The 24,344-nt window shown below is 54.1% G+C and overlaps 1 protein-coding gene and 1 pseudogene across 11 annotated transcripts; one reads left to right on the top strand and one right to left on the bottom strand.

The window, feature by feature from the left end:
• Window positions 1-4,062: 4,062 nt before the first annotated feature.
• Window positions 4,063-5,854, top strand: LOC117090742 (annotated as a pseudogene). The gene is made up of 2 exons (XR_004440120.1): window positions 4,063-4,167; window positions 4,680-5,854. The product of XR_004440120.1 is annotated as an ATP-dependent DNA helicase DDX11-like (transcript).
• On the bottom strand, window positions 5,803-22,746 carry WASHC1 (WASH complex subunit 1). 10 transcript variants are annotated; one of them, XM_033223357.1, is made up of 12 exons: window positions 22,682-22,746; window positions 18,202-18,355; window positions 14,371-14,488; window positions 9,709-9,820; window positions 9,358-9,504; window positions 9,044-9,180; window positions 8,661-8,796; window positions 8,284-8,485; window positions 8,030-8,194; window positions 7,225-7,383; window positions 6,421-6,489; window positions 5,803-6,280 (listed from the first exon to the last, which is right to left on the bottom strand). In XM_033223357.1, exons 2-12 carry the CDS (start codon window positions 18,305-18,307, stop codon window positions 6,147-6,149), a joined length of 1,485 nt encoding a protein of 494 aa, XP_033079248.1. In that variant the 5' UTR covers window positions 18,308-18,355; window positions 22,682-22,746; the 3' UTR covers window positions 5,803-6,146. The 10 variants fall into 10 exon arrangements, with proteins under 10 accessions (XP_033079248.1, XP_033079249.1, XP_033079251.1 ...); XM_033223358.1 differs by having other exon boundaries at window positions 7,225-7,377; XM_033223360.1 differs by lacking the exon at window positions 14,371-14,488 and having other exon boundaries at window positions 22,682-22,740.
• Window positions 22,747-24,344: the final 1,598 nt, after the last annotated feature.

Below are 24,344 nucleotides of genomic sequence, written 5' to 3'. Positions count from 1 at the left end.
ATTTCTCATGGGATTTTTAAAAAATGTATTGAGTTTTGAGAGTTCTTCATAGATTCCAGATACAAGTCCTTTGCTGGATATGTGGTTGCGGTTATTTTCACTCGGTCTGCAGTGTGTCTTTTCATCCTCTTAATAAGATCCTTCACAGAGCAAAAGGCCTCCATTTTCATGAAGCCCATTTTATCCGTTTTTATTTATATAAATTATTATTTTGGTGTCATTTCTAAGAACTGGGTGTTGAATATTTCCATGTTTTTCCTTACTCACTAGAGACTTCTTTCTACGTTAGAGGAAAAGGAGTTGCCTCTGCTACTCTTCCCATCCTGTTCCTGAGAAGAAAACACTGAACCCCCAGAAGCTGCATGCTGTGCTGACCTGGCTGCCACTCTCCCCACAGTCCTGGAGTGGGGAGGCTTGGTACTCCCTCCCACCACCTCCAGCCACACCTTTCCTTTCTTCAAAAACCTAAAACGCTGTTCTCTCTCTGAAGTTGTTTCAAGAAAGCGGCTAAAACAGTGTCTCAAACTTCTGTGAATTCTTCCCACAGTCATAAAGACATTTCACAAGAAGACCCCCTAGATACTCACATCTTTACCCACAGTCATAAGACGTTTCACAAGGAGACCCTCTAGATACTCACATCTTTATCAATTTAGCAAATGTTTCGCAGCACAGCACTTACCTTTGTGACGTGTGATGCGCACTGATAGTTTGTATTGTGCTACACTGTGCTAATCTTTTAAAAGCCAGTCATAGCTGACCAAATGGATGTCACCACCTCCAACACATCTAGGTCTGCAACTAAAATACTCCAAATATTCCAGCAAGGACCAAAAATCTCAGGCCTAGATTTGCCACCAGTGCCCTCTTCTGGGCAGCTTTATTATAAGCAGTGTCTTGAAACATTTGTGTGATTGTCAACATATGTATGTGTGCACTAAGTCTCACCAGAAAATACATCTATGTCTGTTGGTTACAGTCTAAAATGTTTAAGAAACCATGTTTAGAAGTTTTCCTAGTCAGGAAAGGCCAAATAAAAAGGGTATCATGTGTGTGAGTCATGGGGGCTCTCATTTCACTAAGGAGATGACAGAGGCTGTGCAGATGTTTTTCTCTGTGATCTCCTCTCCTCCTACAAATCATGCCCAGAGGAGGGATCTCAGGGGTCTCCCCCTGCCTCTCCAGACCCTTCCCCATACCCAGGTCGGCCTGGGCAGAGGGCAGCAGAGCTCACATCTGTGTGGAGAGCAGCCATGCACTTTACCCAGGTGGTGAAGGAAGGCCCAGGGGGGCACCACCTGGGAGGTACCATGAAGCGGGTAAGGACACCTGCCCCAGCCTCTTGTGCCCTAGGTGGTGGGATGAGACAGGGCCTGGGGAGAGATGCACCATCAGTCCTATTCTCTCCTGGGGCCCCAAGTCAGAAAGGGTCAGCTCAAGTGGGCCCACTGGTGTCCACTAGGTGGTACTGCTGTCCTGTCTCACTGCTGTGCCTTTGAGGCACGGGATTGCACTTCTCCCAGAGAAAGCTCTTCTGTGGTATCCAACTCTCAATGAGGTGCCTCAGTGCCACTCTCCTCCTTGAGAATGACTGTGCAGATTTGCCAGATTTCCTTTACTGTTCCTGCACGTAGTTTAAACCAGATTGCCAGCACCAGGTCTCATTCACCATTTTTCTTTTTGTTAACTTGCTGTCAGCCTTTTCTTTGACCGCTTCTTTCTGTTCATGTGTACTTGCTATCTCTTAGCCCAGACTTCCCGTGTGCTTTCCACCGGGCCTTTGGGAGGTCACAGGGTCCTGATGCTGTGGTCTTGGTCTGCAGGTGTCTGACTTCCAGCAACTGCTGGCCTGTCCCGGGGTGGAAGCTGAGCACTGTAGTGGAGTTTTCCTGTGGAGAGGAGCCACGCCCAGAGTGGGACGGGCCATTGTTCATATTCTGGCCCTTGTTGTCTGCATGTAACCTCATACCATGACCAGGCACGGGGCGGAGACAACCCCGAGAAGGGAACCTCACCCTTCACGCGCTCACCTTCATGCGCTCACCTTCATGCGCTCACCTGGGCTCCCCTGCTCTGCTCCCTGCTGCCCAGTGTGACTGGTGATGGCAGGTGGGTGAGTGCTGTCAATCGCTGCTCCTACACTGTAAGAGAGCGTGAGAAATGCCCATCCAGCACACCTGCATCTCCAGTTTTCGGCACCTCCCTGGGTCTCACTGGATCACGTGATCCTGCCCCTTGTCATCTGCAGCGGGATCGCCAATCAGCCCCTGGAATTCACGTTCCGGAAAAGAGAGCTGCCTCAGATGGTCAGTCCCAGCCAGCTCGCCCTGCCACCGCCTGGGCTCGGGCAGAAAGGGGTTTTCCGGGGCAGGGCGCACTGGCCCACCCTGTGTGTTTCCAGGTGCTGGGCAATTGCACTGGGACACCTGCTCCAGAGCGCACAGGATGCGCGGCACCAATCTAGATGCCTATGGAGGCAAGTCTGAGCTTCCCCACCCCTCAACCCTAAGGCTGCTACATTTTCTTAAAACCGCCAGGCATCCCCTGAGGATGCCATGCATGAGAAAGCTGCTCATTCCCTTTGGCTCTTTTGCTCTTTGGTTATGTCCTCTCCTGCTGCAGGCAAGGATGAGGGACTTGGGGGGCATCTCCTGTGGCGTGCCTGGGTGTGCAGTACCTGTCATTGCGTAGCCCATCAGGACCCTGGAGTGAAGAAGGGAGGACTCAGTGCCGGGGCAATAGGAAGGCACCCTGGGACACTAGTGAGGTGACATGTGTCAGAAAGGCACAGTCAGCAGCAGCAGCTGTGTTTGGTGGGAGGTGGCACCTTCCACCTGAGGTTCCCACCCAGGACAGCCAAGTCCTCCCCCCAGCTGCAGTCATGCCATGGGTCTCTCTCCTCAGTTTTGAGCCTGAAGGTTAAGACACCATTTGTAGGGTGGCTGAGGGTTTGCTCCATGGGGGCTCCCTCTCTTCCTTCCTTAGATGGACAAGGTGGGTGGCCTCCTCTGTAACCTGTGCAGTGTGGTTCCTGGAGAGTTGGTCTGTTTCTTCCCATCCTACAAGTACCTGCGCCAGGTCCATGCCCACTGGGAGAAGGGCAGCCTGCTGGGCCGCCTGGCCACCAGAAATGTGAGTGGCCCGTCAGCTGGCCCTCCTACTCATAAGGACAGTGCCACTGAGTCCTCCTGGGAGCTCTTGTGCTCGAGTCAGGACAGGCTTCTAGCTCGTCATCCCCACGGGTCCCAGTCCCTGTTACAGAGGATTTCCCCAAAGCCCCTGGCCGCAAGGCTCTCCAGTCCTCCAGCCAGGAAACACAAAGCCACCAGCAGATCCCAGACACAGCACCCTGAACCCACCTCTGGGAGATGTCCTCTGCCTCCACATATTCCATAAACCTGAGAGCTCACACCAGGTGGAGCAGGTGCTACTGTCGTATTCCAGGTGCATTCAGGTGCGGGCATAACTCTGAGGCTTGGGCCCGAGACCTCGGTGGGGCGGCAGCTGGAAATGCTGTGAGTGACATCCAAGCTTTGGCTCAGCACCTCTGGGGCAGTGGCTAGGAAGACAGGCCGAGTGACGGAGGCCCTGCTCCTCTCTGTGATTGGAGGAAAGAGGAGTGAAGGGATCAACTTCTCTGACAATCCAGGCCAGTCAGTAGTGCTTCTGCTCATCTCCTTGGCTGTGATACGCAACTGGCCCTCAATCCAGCAGCTGGACCCCTACTTGCCATCTGCTGCCATCAGAGCCCAAGGCCGGGCTGTGACTGCTCAGACCAGCCAGCTGGAGGGAGGGGCTCAGCAGCTCTGCGTTTGGCCCTGGGAGAGCAGGTGGAAAATCAGGTTGGCCATCGCTGTAGCAGGACCCAATCCATTGGCCTCGATGGGATCTCTGTGCTGAACAAGCCCTCTCCGGGTGGTAGGTACAGAGAGGGGAGGGCAGGCACAGCCAAGAGGGCTGAGGAAATGGTAGAATGGAGCAGCTGGTGACACGTGGGTGACGACCTAGGAGGTCCTGAAGTCCACCGGCCCCAGGCTCCTGTCTCACCCCAGGTGTGTGGTGATGGTGGGCATGCCCTTCCCCAACATCAGGTCTCCAGAGCTGCAGGAGAGGATGGCCTACTTGGCTCACACTCTTGTGAGCATCCCCAGTGCTGCAGACTGGACGGTGAGTGGGAGTGGCGTCGCCCCTAGGGCTGACACAGCCAGGACTTCCCCGCTGGGCAGTTGTCTCCTGTCTCCTTGGGAGGCTTGGATGCCCCTCCACACCCTCTTGATCTTCTGTGATGTCATCTGGACCCCCGCTGCTTGCGGTGGCCCACGAAGCCTCCTGGTCTGGCTCAAGGCCTGGCAGTCTTTTCCCAGGGAGAGCTACAAGCAGGAACCAGTCCGCATGGGTCATCCCTTGCACTCCCCAGTTCAAAGCCCCAGCCAGGAGCCCCCAAGAAAGGCTCTGGTGGAGAACCTGTGCATGAAGGCTGCCAACTGGTCCATAGGCAAGCATGGCTACCTCCGGCTGGGTGGACAGACAGGGGTTGGAGAAGGGGAGAAGAGGAAAGGGGGGGCTGCCTGCCCTGTCTCCCACCTGAGGCTGAGGAAGGGGAGGAAGATGACATGGAAATGTGCTGCTGGGGAGGCAGCTGTGACTCAAAGCCTGAGCCTCCATTCCCACGAAGGCAGGGCCATCAGGCACCAAAGGGATTCTGCCAGCATAGTGTTCCTGGACCAGTGACACACCCGGCCCCCGTCCTGGCCAAGCTGCCAGCCTGGATCTGAGCCCTCGTGCAGGTCAATGCCACCTTTGGTTCTGTCATTGCTGCTGTGTGGAAGTTCAGTCCTGCCTTTTCCTTTCCCGAGAGCCTCCACTACCCCGAGATGGCATTTCTCACTGCCTTCTGTCCGCCCAGTTTCACCAGGAGAAGTCGGCCTCTTCCTGACAGGCAACTGCACCACTGCCTGGTGCTGCGCCTTCTTTGCTCTGCTCACTGGAGAGCGTTTGTCATGGGCCTGGTCTGCAGGGATCCCACTACAAAGGTGAAACCCAGCAGTGTGTGGAGTCGAGTGCTGCCAGGACGCAGACACAAGCATTAGTGCCCACTGGAGAAAGCAAGTGAACCCCGAAGAAATGGTGGGTCTGGGCTGTCCTTGAGGTCTTCCCAGGGCAGCTCCCCTCTGTAGAATCAAATCTATCTTTCAACCCGCATGGCCGAGGGCCCGGCTTCTCACTGGGCCTCTGCAGGAGGCTGCCTTTTCTGTCCTGCCCACCTTCTTAGAGGCGAGATGGAGCAGATGCATCTGCTTCTGCCATTTCTATGATAACTGAAGTTAGCTGCCCTGGACTATTCACCCTCCCGTCTCAATTTAGAAAGATCCACACGGCCACAGGGCTCCCGCCCGGGGGCTTGTCGCTCCCCCACCTTCTTCCTGAGTCACTCCTGCAGCCCTGCTCCCTAACCCGCCCCACAGCCCTGCCTGGATTTGTAGCTCCCTGGCTTGGTGCCAGTTCCTCCAAGTCGATGGCACCTCCCTCCCTCTCAACTACTTGCGCCAACTCCAAGACACCTTCTACTCCAACACCAGCCATGGTGCCAAGGCCATTAGGCTCTCAGCATGACTATTTTTAGAGACCCCCTGTCTGTCACTGAAAGCTTTTTTCTGTGGGAGACTGCAACAGCTGCCCCTGCTGACTGCACCTCTCTCCTCCCTCTGACCCCAGAGAAACGGGTCAGCTGGGATCTTCTGCCCCCATTGCCTAGGGACCAACAGGGGCAGGAGGAAAGTCACTGACCCCCAGACGTTTGCATCCTGCACAGCTAGAGGTCCTTTATTAAAAGCACACTGTTGGTTTCTGCTCAGTTCCTTATTGATTTGTGTGCTGTTTTCTCTGGAAGCCTCTTTAGAGAAGAGAACACACTGGTGCAGGCTGGGTGGAGCCGCCCCCCGTGCAGCACAGGCAGACAGAAGCCCCCGCCCCAGCCGTGTGGCCTCAGGCCAGCCTTCCACTCCTTGCAGGTGGTCTCCGCACAGTGCTGGTTCCATCACCACCCGCTCCCAGGGAAGCAGGTCTGAGCGGCTTGTCCCGGCTATGTCCATGTCAGAGCAACAGCCCAAGTCTGGGTCTGGGGGAGGAAGGTGTCATGGAGCCCCCTAGGATTCCCAGTCGTCCTCGTCCTCCTCTGCCTGTGGCTGCTGCGGTGGTGGCAGAGGAGGGATGGAGTCTGACACGCGGGCAAAGGCTCCTCCAGGCCCCTCACCAGCCCCGGGTCCTTTCCCAGAGATGCCTGGAGGGAAAAGGCTGAGTGAGGGTGGTTGGCGGGAAACCCTGGTTCCCCCAGCCCCCAGAGACTTAAATACAGGAAGAAAAAGGCAGGAGAGAATTACAATGGGCCAGCCCAGGGCGGGCAGCGGCCCTGCCTCCTACCCTTGCGCCTCATCACCAGCTTGTTGAAGAGATCCAACATCAGGTCCCCACCTTGGCTCGTGGCTCTCACTGCAACGGGAAAGCCATAGACTGGGGTGAAGAGTTCAGTCACAGGCGACCCCCGGCTCCCTGTTCCCACCCCTGGGACACTCCCCAGCCCTCCAAGGCCACTGTGCTTCCCAGTTAGCTCGGAGCCTCAGTCTCTCCCTGACCCAGCACCGGGCACAAATGAGAAAGTGGTGATGTCTGCGAAGCACTCTCCCCAGCCACCTCAGGGACAGGACCAGGGTGTGCAGCACTGGCGGATGGGGAAACTGGCCCAGAGAGGCGAGGCAGCTTGCCTGCGGTCACAGAGCAAGGCAAAAGCAGCGCTGGGTACAAGCTCAAAACCACAGTGCCATACGCGCAGGCATCGCATCACACCAGTGTCTGCGTTCGCAGCAGGCATCGTCAGTAGCCTCAAGAGGCCTCAGGTCCCGTCTCTAAAAATATCTCAGGAGGCTGCAGGGGCTGACCATTGCCTTGGACCACTCGGCAGTCGAAGAAGATTCTCCTTGTCACTTTGAGCTGGGTGCGCTTAGAGAGGAAAGCTCCACTATGGCTCCCAAACCAGGAGGGAGCCATGGACCAGGCAGGAGGGCTGAGGACCTCTGTTGGTGGTCCAGGGCTTCCAGCATAGGCCCTAGGGGAAGCAGGGGCCGGCTGGCAGGGGGTGAGCAGAAAACACCCAGCGGACTCAGGGCTGGAGGAGAGGAGGCAATCTTGCCCAAGGCCCTCCGGCCACAGGCTCCAGGGCCCGCTCACCTTGCTCCTGCTCCTTCTGCTTCTTCTTCTCCAGCTTTCGCTCCTTCACGCTGCGCAGTTTGGCCTTGCCGATGCCCCCAGCTTGGCGGATGGACTCTAGCAGAGTGGCCCGGCCACCAGAGGGGTCGACCACTTCCTTGGGAGCTCCCTGGACTGGAGCTGGGAGGTGGGGAACAGGGCAAGGAGAAAAGGCTGCTCAGGCAGGCCTGGGGGAGCTTATTGTGCCAAGAGTCTGCTGGAAGGGAAGGCACCTTCCCTCAAACAAGGAGCCCCGTGTTGGGGAGGCTGGACCTTTGGAGACTGTGTAGGGCCTGGGCACTGACTTCTGCAACCACCTGAGCACAGGCATCCTGTGTGCGGACACTCCCTGCTCCCTCCCTAGCCCCCACCCTGCAGAGCTGGACAGTCTCAGTGGCACACATGAGCCAGTAGAGGGGTTTTGTGCCACTTCTGGATGCTAGGGATAGACTGGGAGATGTAACAGTAAAGCTGAAATGTTGTAATTTCAGTGACACTGAAAAATGTGTTGCTGTAGTTTGTCATTAGACCCCTTCTTTCCATTGGTTTAATGAGAAATGGGGAACCCAGGGCCTCACTTGTTCGGACTCCCTGTGCTCTAGAGGTGAGAATTCCAGAGCTCTACAGCTTGAAAACTACTATTTCATGGACCAAGTAGAACAAGGTATTTGAAATGGGAACTATTCAAAAAATCGAGCATTTCTGACCACTGAACAAACCCGCAGAAAATCCACCTGAGTGCACAGAGCACACCCGAAATGAGGTGCCCTCAAAGAGCTGCTCCCACCTGAAGGAGACGCGCTGCTGCTGTTGTCCTGCCTGGTGCCTTGGCCTACAGGGGCCGTGGTTGAGGGTGGGAGTGGGGGTGCACTGGCCAGCAGCTCAGGAGCTGGGGGAGGTGGTGGGGGCGGTGGAGGTGGTGGGGGTGCTGTTAGTACCCCATCTTCTAGGTCTGAAACACAAAGTGGGGAGGTGTCTAGGGAAGAAGGTATGTGAGCAGGGAGGTCCCTAGCCCAGCCCTCATCCCAGAGCCCAGCTCACCTGTCTTGAGAGGCTCAGCTACCTCAGTGTGGAAGGTGGGCAGTTCTGGAATGGTGCCAGGGGCAGAGGGGGCAATGCCGGGGCCCAGGTCGGCACTGTACATGAGGTCGTTGGCAATGCCAGGCAGGTCAGGCAGGTAGGATGGCACATCAATCTCAGGCACCTGGCCCAGGTCTGGCACATAGAAGTAGTTCTCTGGGACCTGCAAGATTAGGTAGGGACACATGAATGCTGACAGGGACCTGCAGGGGCAGCCAACAAGACCTTGGTGCACCCCCCATGGGTGGAATAAGGGGCTCAACAGCCTTGCCTGGAGAGGAGCCCTGGCAGGGCCCCTGGCCACTGCACCTGTCCCCACCCCTGCCCCGCCCCCCCACCTGCTGTTCCAGCTGCTCTCTCTTGCTGATGGACAAGGGGGCATCAAACAGCTTCTCCTCTGTCTCTGCCCCCAGCATCACATGGGTCTTTGTTACAGCACCAGCCAGGGGGTCCAGGAAGACATACTTCTTGTACCTACAGGGGTGACATGGGGGTCAGGCAAGCTGACACGTGCTGTCCTGAGCCCATGTTCCTGACCTATCTCTCCACATCATCAGGGGTACAGTGTGCACTGTGGGGTCCCAGGCCTCCCAAGCCAAGCCACCCCAGTCACCCCCTGGCTCCTGGCCTATGCGCTGTACCTGTGTCTGATGCCCTGGGTCCCCACTAAGCCAGGCAGGGCATCCCGCCCACACCCCTCGGCCCTGCCTTCTGGCCATACAGGTTCTCGGTGGTGTTGAAGAGCAGCAAGGAGCTGACAGAGCTGATGTTGCTGGGAAGACCCCCAAGGCCCTCTTCTGCATCATCCTCAGGCTCCGGCTTGGCGCTCACACACACAGGAAAGTACTTCAGCTTCTCCTGGGAGGGCCAGGATGGCCAAGGGATGGTGAGTATTGACTGCTGGGCCTCATCAGCTGCCACCCCACCCCAGTCAGCCTCCTCTGGGGGACAGAACCCTATGGTGGCCCCGGCTCCTCCCCAGTATCCAGTCCCCCTGGTGTGACCCGGGCTATGTTATGTGCATGGCCAGCAGACCTGCAGGGCCTGCTCGTCCAGGGGGCGGTGCTTGCTCTGGATCCTGTGGCGGGGGCGTCTCTGCAGGCCAGGGTCCTGGGCGCCTGTGAAGATGGAGCCATATTCCTGCAGGCACTCTGGAGCAGGGTACTTGGCACTGGAGAACACCTGTGAACACAGGGACAAGTCTGAGGGGCCCCAAGAGGCTCGGGGGCTAGGATTGCTTGGCAGGAGAGGGTGGGGTTGGGAGCCTGGGCGGGAGGAAAGTCCAAGGTACAGGTGGGCCGCAAGGCAGAGACTGGGCAGCCTCAGAGGTACGGGGAAATGGAGGGACTGCCCAGTAGCCTTAGGACACAGGGGCATGGGGGCTACCTTGATGGCCTTCTTGCTGCCCTTGATCTTCTCAATCTTGGCCTGGGCCAAGGAGACCTTCTCTCCAATGGCCTGCACCTGGCTCCGGCTCTGCTCTACCCGCTGGGAGATCCTGCCATGGAGAAGATCACAGAGGCTGGGGCTGCTCCCCACCCCCTGCACACCCCCTGCTCCTAACAGCAGGCCTGCCAGGCCAGGCCTTCAGGCAAGGGCTCCAAAGTCAGGGTCACCTCTTGCCAGGGCCCATCTTGGTGCCATCCAGGTGGCCTCTACAAGGATCATCTGACCTGCAGGGTCGAGGAGCTGACGGTACTGAGTTCCCTGCACTCTCAGCAGGGACAGACCCTGTGCTGGCACCTGGACATGCTATCTGAAGGACAGCATCCAGGGCACACCGAGGATGGTCTTTACACGTGCACACACGGCTACTGATGGGGCAAGCATTTCACAACTCCTCATGATCAGGTGAAGCTGACAAAGTGGCCTCTGCAAAGGGGGAATCAAGACCGGAGGCTGGACTGGCAAGGCTGGACCTAAATTCAGACAGGGAACAGCCCCTGCACATAGTGAACGGCTCACTGAGCAAACCCTGAGTCCCGAGCACGGCCCACGGGCTCTGTGTGGTGTCGCTCCTCACCCGCTCCCATCCTCCCTGGTGTGGGTGGGCCAGTGATACCAGCTGCCGTGCTGTTCCCCAGACGTGCCAAGTGCATTCTTGTGTGCTTGCATCTCCTGGAACGCCATTTCCCCAGACATCCCTGTGGCTCCCGGTGCCCAAGGCCCGGATACCTGGTGCTTTGAGGCACATAACCCCACTCATGCTTTTCCATGTTCTTTGGCCACAGCAAGGCCGCTCTCACTGCAAAGTTAACTCTGATGTGTATGTAACACAACATCCTCCTCCCAGTCGCCTCTGTAGCTCCGCTACCTCCAAGAACCCAGCCCTTGCCCTCAAGGGCCACACTCCACATTCAGAGCAGCCTCAGCATCCACCTGGCACGAGCGAGCCTGTGTGATGCACAGGGATGAGAAGGCAGAGGTGCAACTGGGGTTCATGAGGAAAGGTAGGAGGAGGATGTGGGGTGGTAGAGGGGTTGCAGACTCTGGGCTAGGGAATGCTGGGATTTCTCTAAAGGTTGGAATGAATGGCCTAAAATTGGACCCTAAAAGCCAAAGCCACCTCCACCCACTTTAGAAGGCCTTGGCCCCCAGAGAGCCAATTTCACAATCCAGGAGTCCTCGTGCCCTAATGAGTCTGCCCTGATTACTCCTGGCTCCTCGTGTGCAGGGCGCTCAGGCATGGCAGGGCTGGGAGTACCAGCAGGCACCCAAGCAGCTTAAGTGTCCCATGACAGACTGGTATGAAGGTGGCCACAACTCAGAAAGAAAAAAGAAGAGCACCATCTCCTTCCAGTGAGAAAGTGGGGCCACCACCCAGCGTGTGCTCCGTCTTTTCTGGCTGGGGAGAGGCCTTCATCTGCTGTTAAGGGTCCTCCAGCACAAGCTGTTTTAATTTACCCTAGTTCCCAAGGCAGCCTCGTTCTGCCCCTGGGTGTTGACACGACCTTCAGAAGTTGCATAAGCTCTGCACTCGAGATCCACAGGGGCAGTGGGAAGGAATTGAGACTGGGGAGGGACAAAGGCTGCTCTGTCCTGGTGCTCCCACAGAGGAGAGAAGGGCTGATCACTGAAAGTGGCAAACACCAAGCCCAACAATGAGCCCTGGAAAATTTCTGGAATGGATTATTAAACAGAGACTCTGTTAGCACTTAGAAAAGGCAGCGGTGAGTCCCAAGGGCCAGCACGGTTCGAAATGCACAGTGTTTCTCTTTGTAACAGGGTTATTAGCCTGCTGTACCCGGGGAACACTTGCAGCACAGTGCATCCTGAGTCAGCACGGATTTTGACGGCTTCTAACAAAATCTTGTAGACAAGATGGAGCTATGGGGGTTGGAGGAGAGAACATACAGGAAAAATCAGAGGCAAATGAACCACAGCCCCAAAGGGCACAGTTGAACAATGGACTGATTCCAGCCTTGCACGGAGGGACCTGGCAGAGTCCATCCAGTTCATTCAACACCCGGTTAGAAAACTCGGGCCAGCATATAGGGGAAGGGTAAACTGGTCGGCATGATCGAATCAAGGCTCAGGTAATTTTTAAAGGCCAGAGGGTAGACTGCAATCACCAAGATGAAATTTACAAGGAACAAATGTGAAGCCCAACATCTAGGTTTTAAAAATCAAGTGCATAGATACAGAAGGTGGAGGGAACTTGATTTAGACACAGTTCAGGTGAAGAAAGACCTGGAAGCTTCTGTTAACTATAAGCTCAGTAGGAGCTCAAAGCATATTAATCAGCATAAAAAGGCAATGCGATCTGAGGGCACACAGCTCCCCATCCCTCTTCTGCCCTTCATCCTTCTTTGAATCAGCAGGGACCATGCACTCTCTTAGAGGCACCACAGAAAACAGAGTCCTGGAATCATGAATGAATCCATGCCAGGCACCAGTCTTGGCCAGTCACATCTCTTTAAACCGGATCCACCCTGTAAGAGGACTCTGAACTTGCCTGCAGCCTGCAAAGTCTGTCTCATTCACTGCTATGTCTCCAGCACCTGGGACGGGGCCTGATGTGTAACAGCCGCTGGCTGAACAGAAAGTGACAAATGAGCAAACATCTCAGGGAGGGTGATGAGGATGGTGATGAGTGAGAAACTCCCGACACATGAAGATAACTGAAGGATGTTCTGACTAAAGATCAGAAGACTTTGAGAATATGATCATTCCCTTCGAATATCAAAAATATCAGAAGGGCTGTCAGGTGGAGAAGTGAGTACACTGACATCAGGAATAGCGGGCAGAGTTGCAAGGAAACAGATCTCTGTTCTGTTTAAAAAAACATTCTAATAAACAACTGCATCACTTTGCAGAGCAATTAGGTTCCAGCTCACAAGCGCCTTCCAGGGGTGCCCCAAGGGCGAATCCTGGATAAGGTGGAGGTGGAGACATGATCCTGGGGCTCTCTCCTTAGCCAAGAGTCCATGAGACTAAGGAACTTGTGCTTGTTGACAAAGCCCCCGACAGTCTATCCTCTTATGGTCACAGGCTATGGTGCCGAGGATGAATGCAGACTCAGGATCAGAAAGCTTGCAGTGTATCTGCTATCCCCACGGACTAGCAGGATGGTCTGGAAGGCTGTGTCGGGAAGGCCTGTAGGCCTCACTGGGGCCAGGCCATGGAACAATGTCCACCCTGAGGGTGGGGGGATGGTGCCATGAGAGCCATTTGTTTGTCATTCCTGGTCCAGACACCTTTGGCTTGGTGGCTACTTCAAGGTAGGTCAGTTAACAAGCTCAGTGCTGAAGCCGTACCTATGGCACACTCACCCAGCACTACAGAGGAAGCTGCCTCTGTGGATATCAGGGATGGAAGTGGCTCGCCCAGCCTGTTCTGCGTGTGGTCTCACTAAAGGTCCGTCTTCCTCTAGCTGCCCTGGAGGGGACCCTCTCCAAGCATCCCTTGCTTTCCTGCTCCCCGCTCCACCCCTGCTTTCCTTCTCCCCCCTCCACCCATGACTGTTCAATAACTTGAGTGCATCCCGTTTGTCAAGCACAGTGCTGGGGCCGCGGGAGTCAAAGACGAATCAGACGACACACATCCACACCAAAGGGACTCAGGGCTCCTGGGGAAGTGAGAAAAGAGTATCAACAACCACCACATCCCACAGGCCTGGATTTCACATCTGTTTAGCAGCCGTGTGACCCTGGGGAAGTCACTAACTGGTCTTTGCCTCAGCTTCTTCCACTGAAAAACAGGAATGGTCCCTTCTACATCACAGGATTACTGTGAAAGTAAGAAGGAGCTGATCACGGCCCATCACCATCAGCACACCAGTCCCCCTAGAGGCTGCTGGGGAGGAAGAAGCAGGGAGCACCCACTCCTGACCCAGATTCACTGCTTCTCCTCCCCTGCCTCTGTCATGACCCCAGGGAAATGGACCCTGAACCTGGGCTCCTGCCTTCGCCTTTATCTTCTCCACTCTGGGATAATTAAGAATGACTTGGTAATTATGCAGCGATCTACTGCAGTGTGTAACATTAGGGGCCACCAGGTGCCAATCAGTAGAGAGAACGGGGGAGAAGGAAGGATGGAGGAAGCGAGGACCAGGGGAAAGGGGAAAGGAGGAAGGGGAGAAGAAAGGAAGAGGTGGGGAAAAGGAAAAAGAAAGAGATGGAGGAAAGCACCAAGAGCTTTGCAGAGAAAACCGCCCTTCCCAGGGGGAAGGTGCTGGGCAGTGGCACTGCCTCTTGGGGGAAGAGCTTGGGCAGGGGCTGACGGGCAATGGCAGATGACAGCATCCAAACTTCCACACATAGTCTGTTCCTTCCTTTTCCCCGTGCCATCCCAACTCCCTCCTGCCTTGTCTTCTACATCATGGGAAGCAGGTGACATATCTGGCCCACTATTTTGGGGGCCTGGCTTCTCCCAGGTGAAGAGGGGGCAGATGGAGGGGCAGAAAGAGGGGGCAGGGAGGGTCTGGAGGACACAGCTGAAGAGCGTCTGGGAGGTGCTTGTCATCCCCTCCAGTCTCTGCACACTCCCAGCTGCAGCAGAGCAGGAGGAGAGAGCACAGCCTGGAATGTTAACTTGCCAGGAGCTCACCTGCCTGCGCCACTGGGCACCGACACCAGTGAGTCCAGAGGCCGGGCTGTGCTGGGGCCTGAGACGGGGTGGTGGGGAGAGAGTCTATCCTCCGTCCCTGTCTCTTCTGTGCAGGTTTCTAAGCAGGAGGAGCATGTTTAAGGGGAGAGATTCAAAGCTGGTCACATCCCCACCAAAAAAGCCCATGAAAAATGAAAAGCTCACATGCTTGTCCAGTGCCACAGGAGGGGGCAAGTGGAGGAGGAGGTGTCAGTGCTCCCCACTCCACTGCCAGTCATCACTGACTCTCCCTTTCCTTCCCCCTCGTTCCCCATCTGTCACCATTTCCTGTCGTCGTTTCTTCTGAATGTCTCACCCTGCCCTCCCTGTTTGCAAGTCCCCTGACTGTAGCCTTATCCCTGTCACATCCTGACTACAATAACAGCTTCTGGGTGTCCCTGGCATCCACTCTCTCTCCCTTCTTGTCCCTTCCATGGCGGATGCCTGATGAACCTTCCCCAAACTCTTCTGTCCCTGCCCTGCCCTGCTCAAAATCCAATCACAGCTCCTTAACACTCCTGAATCAAACCTGAAGTCCCATCCTGAGTACTCCGTGGGCCCTAACTCACTCATCCCAACTCTTCACTCACTGCCTTGCCCCACACCCCACCAGGAGCCTCCCATGGCACGGTGGGGACACAAAGGAACCAAGGCAAAGCTCCCTCAGCACCATTCAAAGAGGCCTGGCCCACAGGCTCATGGGAAGTCAGCCTCCCATGCCCTGAGAGCTGAGTGCCTGGGAGCTGCAGTGCTGTGCTTCCCATGCAGAAGCACCCCGCTCCCACCACTGTGCAGGCCGGCCTTCCCCGCAGACCACCATACACCACGTTCCAAGTCACACTGAGGCTTCTCGCCAAGCCTGCGGCCCCCATTTCTAGACCCCACCAGGGCCACCTGCACACCCACCTCCCTACCCCGCCCCTATCCTCCAGGAGCCTGCCCTAGGTGGAGTAGGCACGTGGTTTTCCTCTCCAGCAACTAGTTCCTTTTTACTCAAGCAGTGGCCCCATTTCCCTTGGGGAATCCATCTCTCTCGCAGGCTTAGTCCCAGAGCTTCAGGTGGGGCTGCCCACAGAGCTCCTCAGTCTGAGCCAAGTGGCGTGTCATAGTCCCCTGCCCCCAACAATGGATGCTGGCACAGACGCGAGGACCAAGCCAGGTGGGATGGGTGCGTGTGCCTTCTGGAGGAAGTGGGGACACGGGAGAGCATTCTTTCCTGCTGGACTCACCCTGTGTCATGTCACCTTTCCACCACGAGAGCACAGCCTGTCTGGGAACGCAGCCAGACCCAAAGCAGCAAACTGACATGGAAGCAAAGCAAAACCCGGCCCTGATAACATCATTTTAGCCCTTACTCCAGAGGCTGCTCTACTGATTGGTTACTTTTTGCTTAGCTTGGTGTGGGGAGTTCTGACAGGTGTGCCACCAATTCTTACTGATTTCTCTCCACTCTAGACCCTGAGAAGCCCACACGGTTCATGCTAGCAATTAACAATCAATCTCGCCCTACGTGTTCCCATTCTAGCCTCTAGGACACAGTGTCAGCCACAGAACAGCCTCTAGGACACAGTGTCAGCCACATAATTGGTGTCTCCTAAGGTCCAGCACGAGGTGGAGCACATGGTGGAGAGATAGATGCAGTCACCTGGAACCCACAAGTGAGGGAGCCAGGACTCAGGCCCAAGGCTCCTGAGAGGCATCCGCCCCTCCCTGGGCTGTGCCAGCAGTTTGGAGAACCCACACTCAATGAACGCAGCACTCCACTACCCAGGAAATGCCTTCCTGCCCTCTCCTCATCCCATCCCTGGGCAGGGGACATACAACTGCCTACAAGGTGCCAAACACCAGGACGGGAAAGGAAAGACGCCAAGAACCCAGGGCTGCCCTCAGAGAAGGGCGACCGTGCAGTCCTCGGCCTGGCGAGGACACACAACCTCCGAGGGGCGGCTTTGGCCTCCATTCTAAGTGCTGGACACGGGGTGGCCATCATCCGGAGCTGATGGCTCTTAAAGACCTGCATCCTCTTCCCTAGGCGTCCCTTGGGCACATTTAGTACAACAATAAGCACAAAAGGTGCATCCGGCACTTTCTGTTACTATTGGTGGCAGGTTCCTGAATGGTGACCAAAGGCAGTGTACGGGTCAAGATGATCAACAGGGAAGAGCCAGCATTTTCTGAAGGCTTCCTAGGTGCCAGGCACTGTTCCATTCCTTTGCATGTTTTCATTAATTTAATCTTTACAGTCATTCTACCAGGAAGCTACCATTATTACCACAACTTCACAAACGAGAACACTGAGGCTTAGAGGGGTTGCGTTGCCCAACGTTACAGGGGAAGCAAACAGGGTGGCCGGATCTGAGCCAAGGCATCAGCTCCAAGGTGACCCCTCAGCCACTTCAGTGCATGGCCCCTGGTTACAGGGACATTCTTGACAAGTTTGGGGCAAGCCAGTGAGTCAGTGGGGGGGGGGATTTCAGGAAGAGGTGGGTTCCCAGCTGGTGACAGAAGAGGAGGCTGCAAAGTGAAGGAGCAGGGGCTCCAGGTCTGGTGACAACCAGGGAAGGGGCAAAGCAGGGGTGACGTGGACCATGAGAGGGACCTGAGTCAGGCAGTCACATACTTCCCACTGGGGTCTACCACGTGAGGCACGGTGTGGGACCCTGGGAAGGAGACCAAGCCTCATTTCAGGCTGCTTATGGCCAAAGACAGGACCTGTGTATAAAACAACCCCCGGGACCTTTGCCAAGAAAGAGCAAACACCATTCACTCACTCATGTTAGATAAACACTGAGTGAAGTCAGTGAAGTCACCGGAGCCCAACGACTGTGCCAGGTCAGCGCTGCCGACACAAGAAGCCGCACCCCTCCAGCTCGGCTCCCTCAATGGCCACTCCGTGCTCCAGCCATGCTGGCTTCCTTTCAGGTCCTTCACCTCAAAGCTGTAGTTCATGTGCCTCTTTCTGGCATGTTCTTCCTGACCTACCCACTCAACCCTCAGACTTTACCATAAATGTCATTTCCTCACATCCGCCTTCCCTGACCCAAGACCAAGCCAGGCCTCCCATGATGAGCCTTGCAGCACCCCATCTCCCCCTAAGAGATGCGGTAATAACCCACAGAACCCGGGGCCATGATCTACAGCTTTGAATCCTGGCTCTGTCACTTGGCCAGGACTCTCAGCCTTTCTGTGCCTCAGTTTCCTCATCTATAAAATAGAGATGACAGCAGTGCCTGCTCATAAAGTGTGAGTTAAATGCACGCAAATCAATGGTGGTGCATGGTTTATGTTATATGAATATTAGTGATTACAAAATATTATCAATAGACCTTGTCACAACGGTTATTAAGAACGAATCATGCATTGGTTACTTAGGTCTTTCTCTCCTGCCAGAATGTGCGCTCCAGTTGGAGAGGTGTTGCCTCATCCATGGCTGGATATATAGAGATTCCCACAATGCCGTGCACTCAAGCACTATTGGGTAAATATTTGCTGGCTGCAAGAAAAAGTGAAGGAATAGGCCCTCCAATGGGAGCAAAAGCATAAGTTTTGAGGGCAGAGCCACCACAGGAAACCAGGAGGCTAAGTGGGGTGGAAGGGAGTGAGCTCTCAGACTCCCAGGAGCAAAACCTTCCAAGTTGGGCTCTCACTTAGGCCCCTCCCACATAGGGAAGCCAGATGGGTTCCCCAGGACCAGGAGTCCCCAAGGGGGCTGCTCCCAAGAGGGTGCGTTGCTGGGATTGCCCAGGATGGGAATGGCCCTCTGATCAGGTGGGGGTGGATGTCAGCACCCACCTGCTGAAGATGTCTCCAGAGACCTTCTGCAGGTACTGCAGGGCATCCGCCATCTGCTGGACGGCCTCCTCTCGCCGCAGGTCGGGCTGGATGAGGGGCACGGCATAGGTCTGACCTGCCAGGGAGTGCTGCGTCCTCACAGGAGTCATGGTGCCTGTGGACGGGAGCCGGAGCGTCAGAGCCACCCACGTCCACCCGCACTCACCCACCACAGGGCGGGGTGATGTTGAGACAACACAGCCCTCATCCCAGCCATGCACATGGCTTCAGCCTGCACAGATAGGGGAGGAGAGGACACAGCATTTGGTGGGAGGCCAGGAGCACATAGATGGGATTCTGCTGATGCCTGTTGAGTGAATGAGGGAGAGAAAGGGCAGGACCAGGGACTAGGGAATTTGTAGGGTCAATGGAGTTCAGAAAAGGTGCAACATTTCTGACCCCCCACAAGATGCTTGGTGCCTGCCAGGCACCCTTTCCATACGTTATCTCAGTTCAGCTCCCCACCTTGGATAAATAAGAAAGAAACCTTGGTTGCAGAGGAAAAAAGAGGCTAGAAACAGAGGAGTAGAAATGGAGTAGTGGGGGAGATTGCCTGAACAACTGCCAAATGGTACCCAGTTCTGGAAAAGCACAAAAAATGTGCACACATGGATTCTTCCCACTTTAACCCGTGAGGAATTTGAGGCCTGCTCCTGAAACAGACTGGGCAGTAGCTAGTGACTCTCCAGGTATAGGAGTGTCCAGCCCTCCTCACCCAGGCTAGAGCTTAGCCTTTCCAAGAGGAAAGAGGTGCATGCGGGGGTGGAGGACAGGAAGGAAAAACACTTCTGGAATTGCAAAGTGAGGGCAGAGTCTATTTATATTTGGTTTAATTAACTCCTCTCCCTGGTGCCACTAAAGCAGCAATCACACTGCAGACGGCACTGATTTGATTGGCAAGAGATGTGCCAGGCAGCATATTAAGGGACCAGGCCCCTATAAATAGGCCTAATCACAGCCCCTCACTGGAAAATGGTAAGGAAGACATTAATCAGGCCTGGCACTGTGCCCTAGACCTGCTCTCCTAGGCACTACAGTGGGGCCCTTGGTTGCAATACAAGTAGGTAGGGATGGATGAGTGTGGCATGAAGGGCCTAGGAGGTTTCACCTGGGTTTAAAATGCTGTGACCTTGAGTTTAAGTTGCAGTCTCTGAATCTGATCCTTTCCATTTCCCATTCTCCAGACTGAGAACTAGCATGGCTGAGACGTGGCTATTCCCAATAATAATTTGTATATTTCACATAATGTACCACACCATCTTTACCCAGCTGGAGCCTACTCCTTTGCTCCCTCTGCTGGCTTCCCCAGCCCTTCCTTCTGCCCTCCTCAGGCCAGCACTTTTCATGATCTGAGATAACCATCCTGCTCTTCAGATTTTCTCCAGCAGTGAGTTCCTCCTTTGCATACAGGCTTTCCAGATCTGTACTTGCCTTGAATACTCATCAGGACCCAGGAGTTACTCCTCACCTCCCACTTATTTTTCCTCCAATCAAATAACTAAAGCATGGTCAGCCGATACCCAGCCAACTGAAAAGCCTAACCCTCTGAGACCACAACACCTCTTTCAAGAATGTTCCTCTCTCCCCTTCTTTGTATTTATACTGGTGCAATACAAAGTTAGGCTGTCCTAACTTATTTCTGTGCCTCAGTTCTCCCACAGGTAAGATCACAAAGGGGATAAAGATGCAAGATATTTCCTGTGCACATCTTCAGATGAATTCCTTGTTAGTGTATGCGTGTTTGCTCACACACATGCGTGAGAAAAGAGTACATACACAAATCTCCTCAAAAGGGAAGCAGCAAGCCCATTCAAGAATAGGACCGAATACACCTGATGAGTGGTTTACCTTCTGTTTGCAAACATCTGCTGATCATCTATTTGGTGCAGGCCATGATCACAACAAAGACAAATAACACACTACACTAGCCAGGGAGACAGTCTCAAAAACAACTAAACTCAAATTAAATTCACTCTAATTCAGCCATGAGTACAAAGCTAAGGAGTGACAAATCCCTTCAGGAGTCAGGGGAGTCAGGAAAAAGCTCTTGGCAGAATGTGTGCCTCTCGGCCGGGCGCAGTGGCTTACGCCTGTAATTCCAGCACTGTAGGAGGCTAAGGCAGGCAGATCACCTGAGGTCGGGAGTTCGAGACCAGTCTGAGCAACATGGTGAAACTCCGTCTCTACTAAAAATACAAAAGTAGCCGGGCGTGGTGGTGCATGCCTGTAATCCCAGCTACTCGGGAGGCTAAAGAAGGAGAATCACTTGAACTGGGGAGGTGGAGGTTGCAGAGAGCCGAGATCGCACCACTGCACTCCAGCCTGGGCAAGAAGAGTGAAACAGGTCCAGGAAGAAGGTGCAAAGACAGCATTCCAGGTAAAAGAAACAGCTTGAACAAAAAGTGTGTAAGGGAACAGCAAGTGGTCTTGAGTGCTGAGGGTACAATCATCCTTGGGGAAGTACTAGAAGAAAGAATGATAAACAGAGGCCACTTTGTTAAAAACACTCAAAATCAAAGCTAGGAATTTGAACTTCTGGCAGGAATGAAATGCTTAGACCTGTGCTGTCCAACATGGTAGCCACCAAGCACATGCAGCCACTGAGCACTTGAAATGTGGATAGTCCGAACTGAGACGTGCCGTAAGTGTAAAATACGCACCAAATTTCAAAGACTAGAAAAAAAGAATGTAAAATCTCTTATTATTTTATATTGATTACATGCTAAAATAACCATATTTGGGATATACTGGATTTAAAAATATATTACTCATTTCCTCTGTTTCCTTTTACTTTTAGACATCACATATGTGACTTAAATTTTTCTTTTTCTGTCCTCTCACTCAGTGTCCTGTGATGCCAAAGAAACGAGTCTCTGCTCTTTTAGGGCAGGAGATGTCCTAGAATGGACTCTGACCTAAGCATCAAAATGAATCATCATAACGTTACCATTTTATGACCCCTTCTTCCTATATCTGGTAGCTTTTAAATGATGATCATGTAGATAACTTTTACTGTCCCTCATTCAGCAGACGGTATTTTCTTATGCTGCAATATGACTGCTAATAATACCTACATATGTTAGAACCATTCTGACTCCTCAAGAATCTCATTTAACTCTTAATTATCAGTGAATTTATCATCATCCCCAATTTTAGATAAGGAAACGGGGTTAGAAAGAGCAAATAACATTTGTTTCAACACCAAAACACTAGCTTGAGATAAAGCCCAGACTTGGATCTGTTGTCTGAATTCCAAGCTTTTTGTTATTTATTGATGTTTTGTTTTTATGCATTAATAATGCAAATCTTAGTTCAAAAACTTTGTTAGTACTACCAACCGTAAGTCACCTTACCTTGATACTTTGTCTTTATATAAACCTAAATTAGATGTTTCTGACAGAGGGAAGAACAAGGGCATCTAACACTAACCAGTCCCTAGTGTGTGGTCAGCACTTTCCTTACTTTAGTATACATCACCCCAACTGTTTGTCTTCACCACACACTTGATTTTGTTGGGGCAACAAGAAAAATTTTATCAAAAGTCGTCTTCTATCAGGGAGTTTAATAATAAGAAACCTTAGCTCCTCAGTTCCACAGTAGGTAGTTGCAATTCATTTTAGGTCTGCGATATTTCCTACCTATCCATCTTGTTAACAACTCTTCAATGCATTCCATGAATGCGTATTCTATAATAACGGTGTTTTTCTTGCATCTATGCCATGTTCATCAAGTTTTTTTCAAATTCTTCTTAAGCGACAAAACTTGTACATGTGTATCGCACAATATTTCTAGTGGACAGCACGGCTTTACAGAATGTAGTGTAAACTGCGCACTCCCAGCAAAATGCAAACATCGCACGCCTCTTTGGGACCACGGTTTATAATTTCGGAGTGCTCGGAGCCCTTCCTGCAAACCGTTCTCCCACACCCCGCTCCAGGGTCTCTCCCCGAGTTACAGGCCTCGCTGTAGACCCCGGGAACCCAACGCGATGTCAGAGAAGTGGGGTCCCCTAGGAGGGCCCAGGCGCTCCGGGCGGGCGGCAGCTGCGGAAGAGCCGCACGAGGCTTCCCAGAACCCGGCCCGGGCGGGAAGGCGCAGGAGTGGGGAGGCGGAACTGGGATCCCGCAGAGCCCGGGTCCCTGCGCCCCACAGGCCTTGGCTTCCCTGCTAGGGCCGGGCAAGGCCGGGTGCAGGGCGCGGCTCCAGGGAGGAGGCTGCGGGGCGAGCCCCAGACGCCTCCCGGGCGGTCGGGGCCCAGCGGCGGCGTCCGCAGTGGAGCCGAGCACCCTGCCGCGGCCGCGTGACATAACCATGGCGCAGGCTTCTCGGCCAGGAAGGGTCCTGGGCCTCCCCTCCGCCTCCCTCCAGCCCCTCCCGGTCCCCAACTTCGCCCCGCTATGCCCACACTACCCCACTTCCCGCCGCCCCGACGCCTCCTCACCTACACGACACCCTCCCGGAAGCTCCCGCCGCCGCTTCCGCTTCGCCGGAGCCGCTGGGTCCTAGCCCCGCCGGCAGCAGCCCGCCCGCGCCCCCGGGTCCTAACGCCGCCGTGCACCCTGCGCTGCGCCCTCCCCAAGCGCGGCTCCGGGACCCCGTCGACCCGGAGCACTGGCCTGGCGGGCCGAGTCGTGGGCCTGGGCACGGAACTCACGCGCACTCCGAGCTCCCGACGTGCACACAGCTCCCATCTGTTGTCTTACGAGCGCCAGGCCGCCCTTACCCGTGCTTTCTGCTCTGCAGACCCTCTTCCTAGGCCTCCGTCCTTTGTCCCCTCGCTGCCTTCCCTTCAAGCTCAGGGTCAAGCTGTCCGCCAGCCTCGGCTCCTCCGGGCATCCCTCGGCCTGGGTGCGCCCCGGGGCAGGATCCCCAGCCCAGGCCCAGGGCCCGCCCCTGCCCTCCAGCCCTACACCTTGACCTTCTTTCCTGCCTCTCTCAGCATACCTCACCTTGTCTTTACCTCTGTGGGCAGCTCCCTTGTGATCTGCTTAGTTCCCACCCCCCTTTAAGAATTAAATAGAGAAGCCAGACGCAGAAGTACAGATATCGTATGAGTCCACTTTTGTGAGGTGCCTAGAATAGTCAAAATTCATAGAGACAGAGCAGTGGTCGCCAGGAATGGGGAAAGCAAGGCGGAGCCGGGCAGCTTGTGTTCAATGGGTCGAGTTTCAGGCTGGGGTGATGGAGGAGTGGTGGAAATGAATGGTGGTGATGGCGGCACAACAGTGTGAATCTACTTAATCCCACCGAACTGCATGCTTAAAAATGGTTTAGACGGTGAATTTTAGGTTATGTATGTTTTACCACAGTTTTTAAAAAGCTAGTGAAAAGCTGGTAAAAAGAAAGAAAAGAGGTTTTTTAAAAACAGTTAAGTATGTATAAAGAGCATCAGTCCAAAGTCCAGCAGTCGTCCCTCCTGGAATCCGTTGGCTTGACTCTGGCATTTTTGGCCCTTGCCTTTTAGGGTGGCCAGATTAAAACAGGATGCCCAGTTAGTTTGAATTTTAGCTAAACAACGAAGAATTTCTTAGCATAAATATGTCCCAAGCTTAGTTTGGGACATACTTATGCTAAAAAATATTATTCGTTGTTTATCTGAGATTCAAAATTAAGCATTTTATATTTTATTTGCTACCTCTGGCCACCCTTCTCTCTTCCTAATACTCTCTCCCTGTCCCAGTTTTGTCCGCCTTCCCTGCCCCCTCTTCTGGGGGAGTTGGATCCAATTGTAACAGAACATGCCACTGTCTCACTGTCTGCAGCGTGTGGTCCCCTTACCAGAGGTAAGGAAGAGAGGGATCTCCACTCCTGTTGTAGACAGAATGTTTATGTCTTCCCCAAGTTCTTATGTTGAAACCCTAACGCCTAATGTGACGGTATGTGGAGATGGGCCTTTGGTAGGTAATTACAGTTAGATGAGGTTGTGGGGTAGGGCCCTCATTATAGATCTGGTAAGAAAAGAGAGCATTGTCTCCTAGTCTCACTCTCTCCCTCTTGCTCTCTCTCTGATTTCTCTCTCTCTCTCTCTCTTTCTCTCCTCTGTCTTTTCCCACCAAGTGAGGATGCAAAGAGAAGGTGGCTGTCTGCAAACCAGGAAGAGAGCC

Source organism: Trachypithecus francoisi, unplaced genomic scaffold, assembly GCF_009764315.1.
Source record: "Trachypithecus francoisi isolate TF-2019V2 unplaced genomic scaffold, Tfra_2.0 Lachesis_group11, whole genome shotgun sequence".
Classification (NCBI taxonomy): Eukaryota; Metazoa; Chordata; class Mammalia; order Primates; family Cercopithecidae; genus Trachypithecus; species Trachypithecus francoisi.
This window is presented reverse-complemented; position numbering and strand designations above follow the sequence as displayed.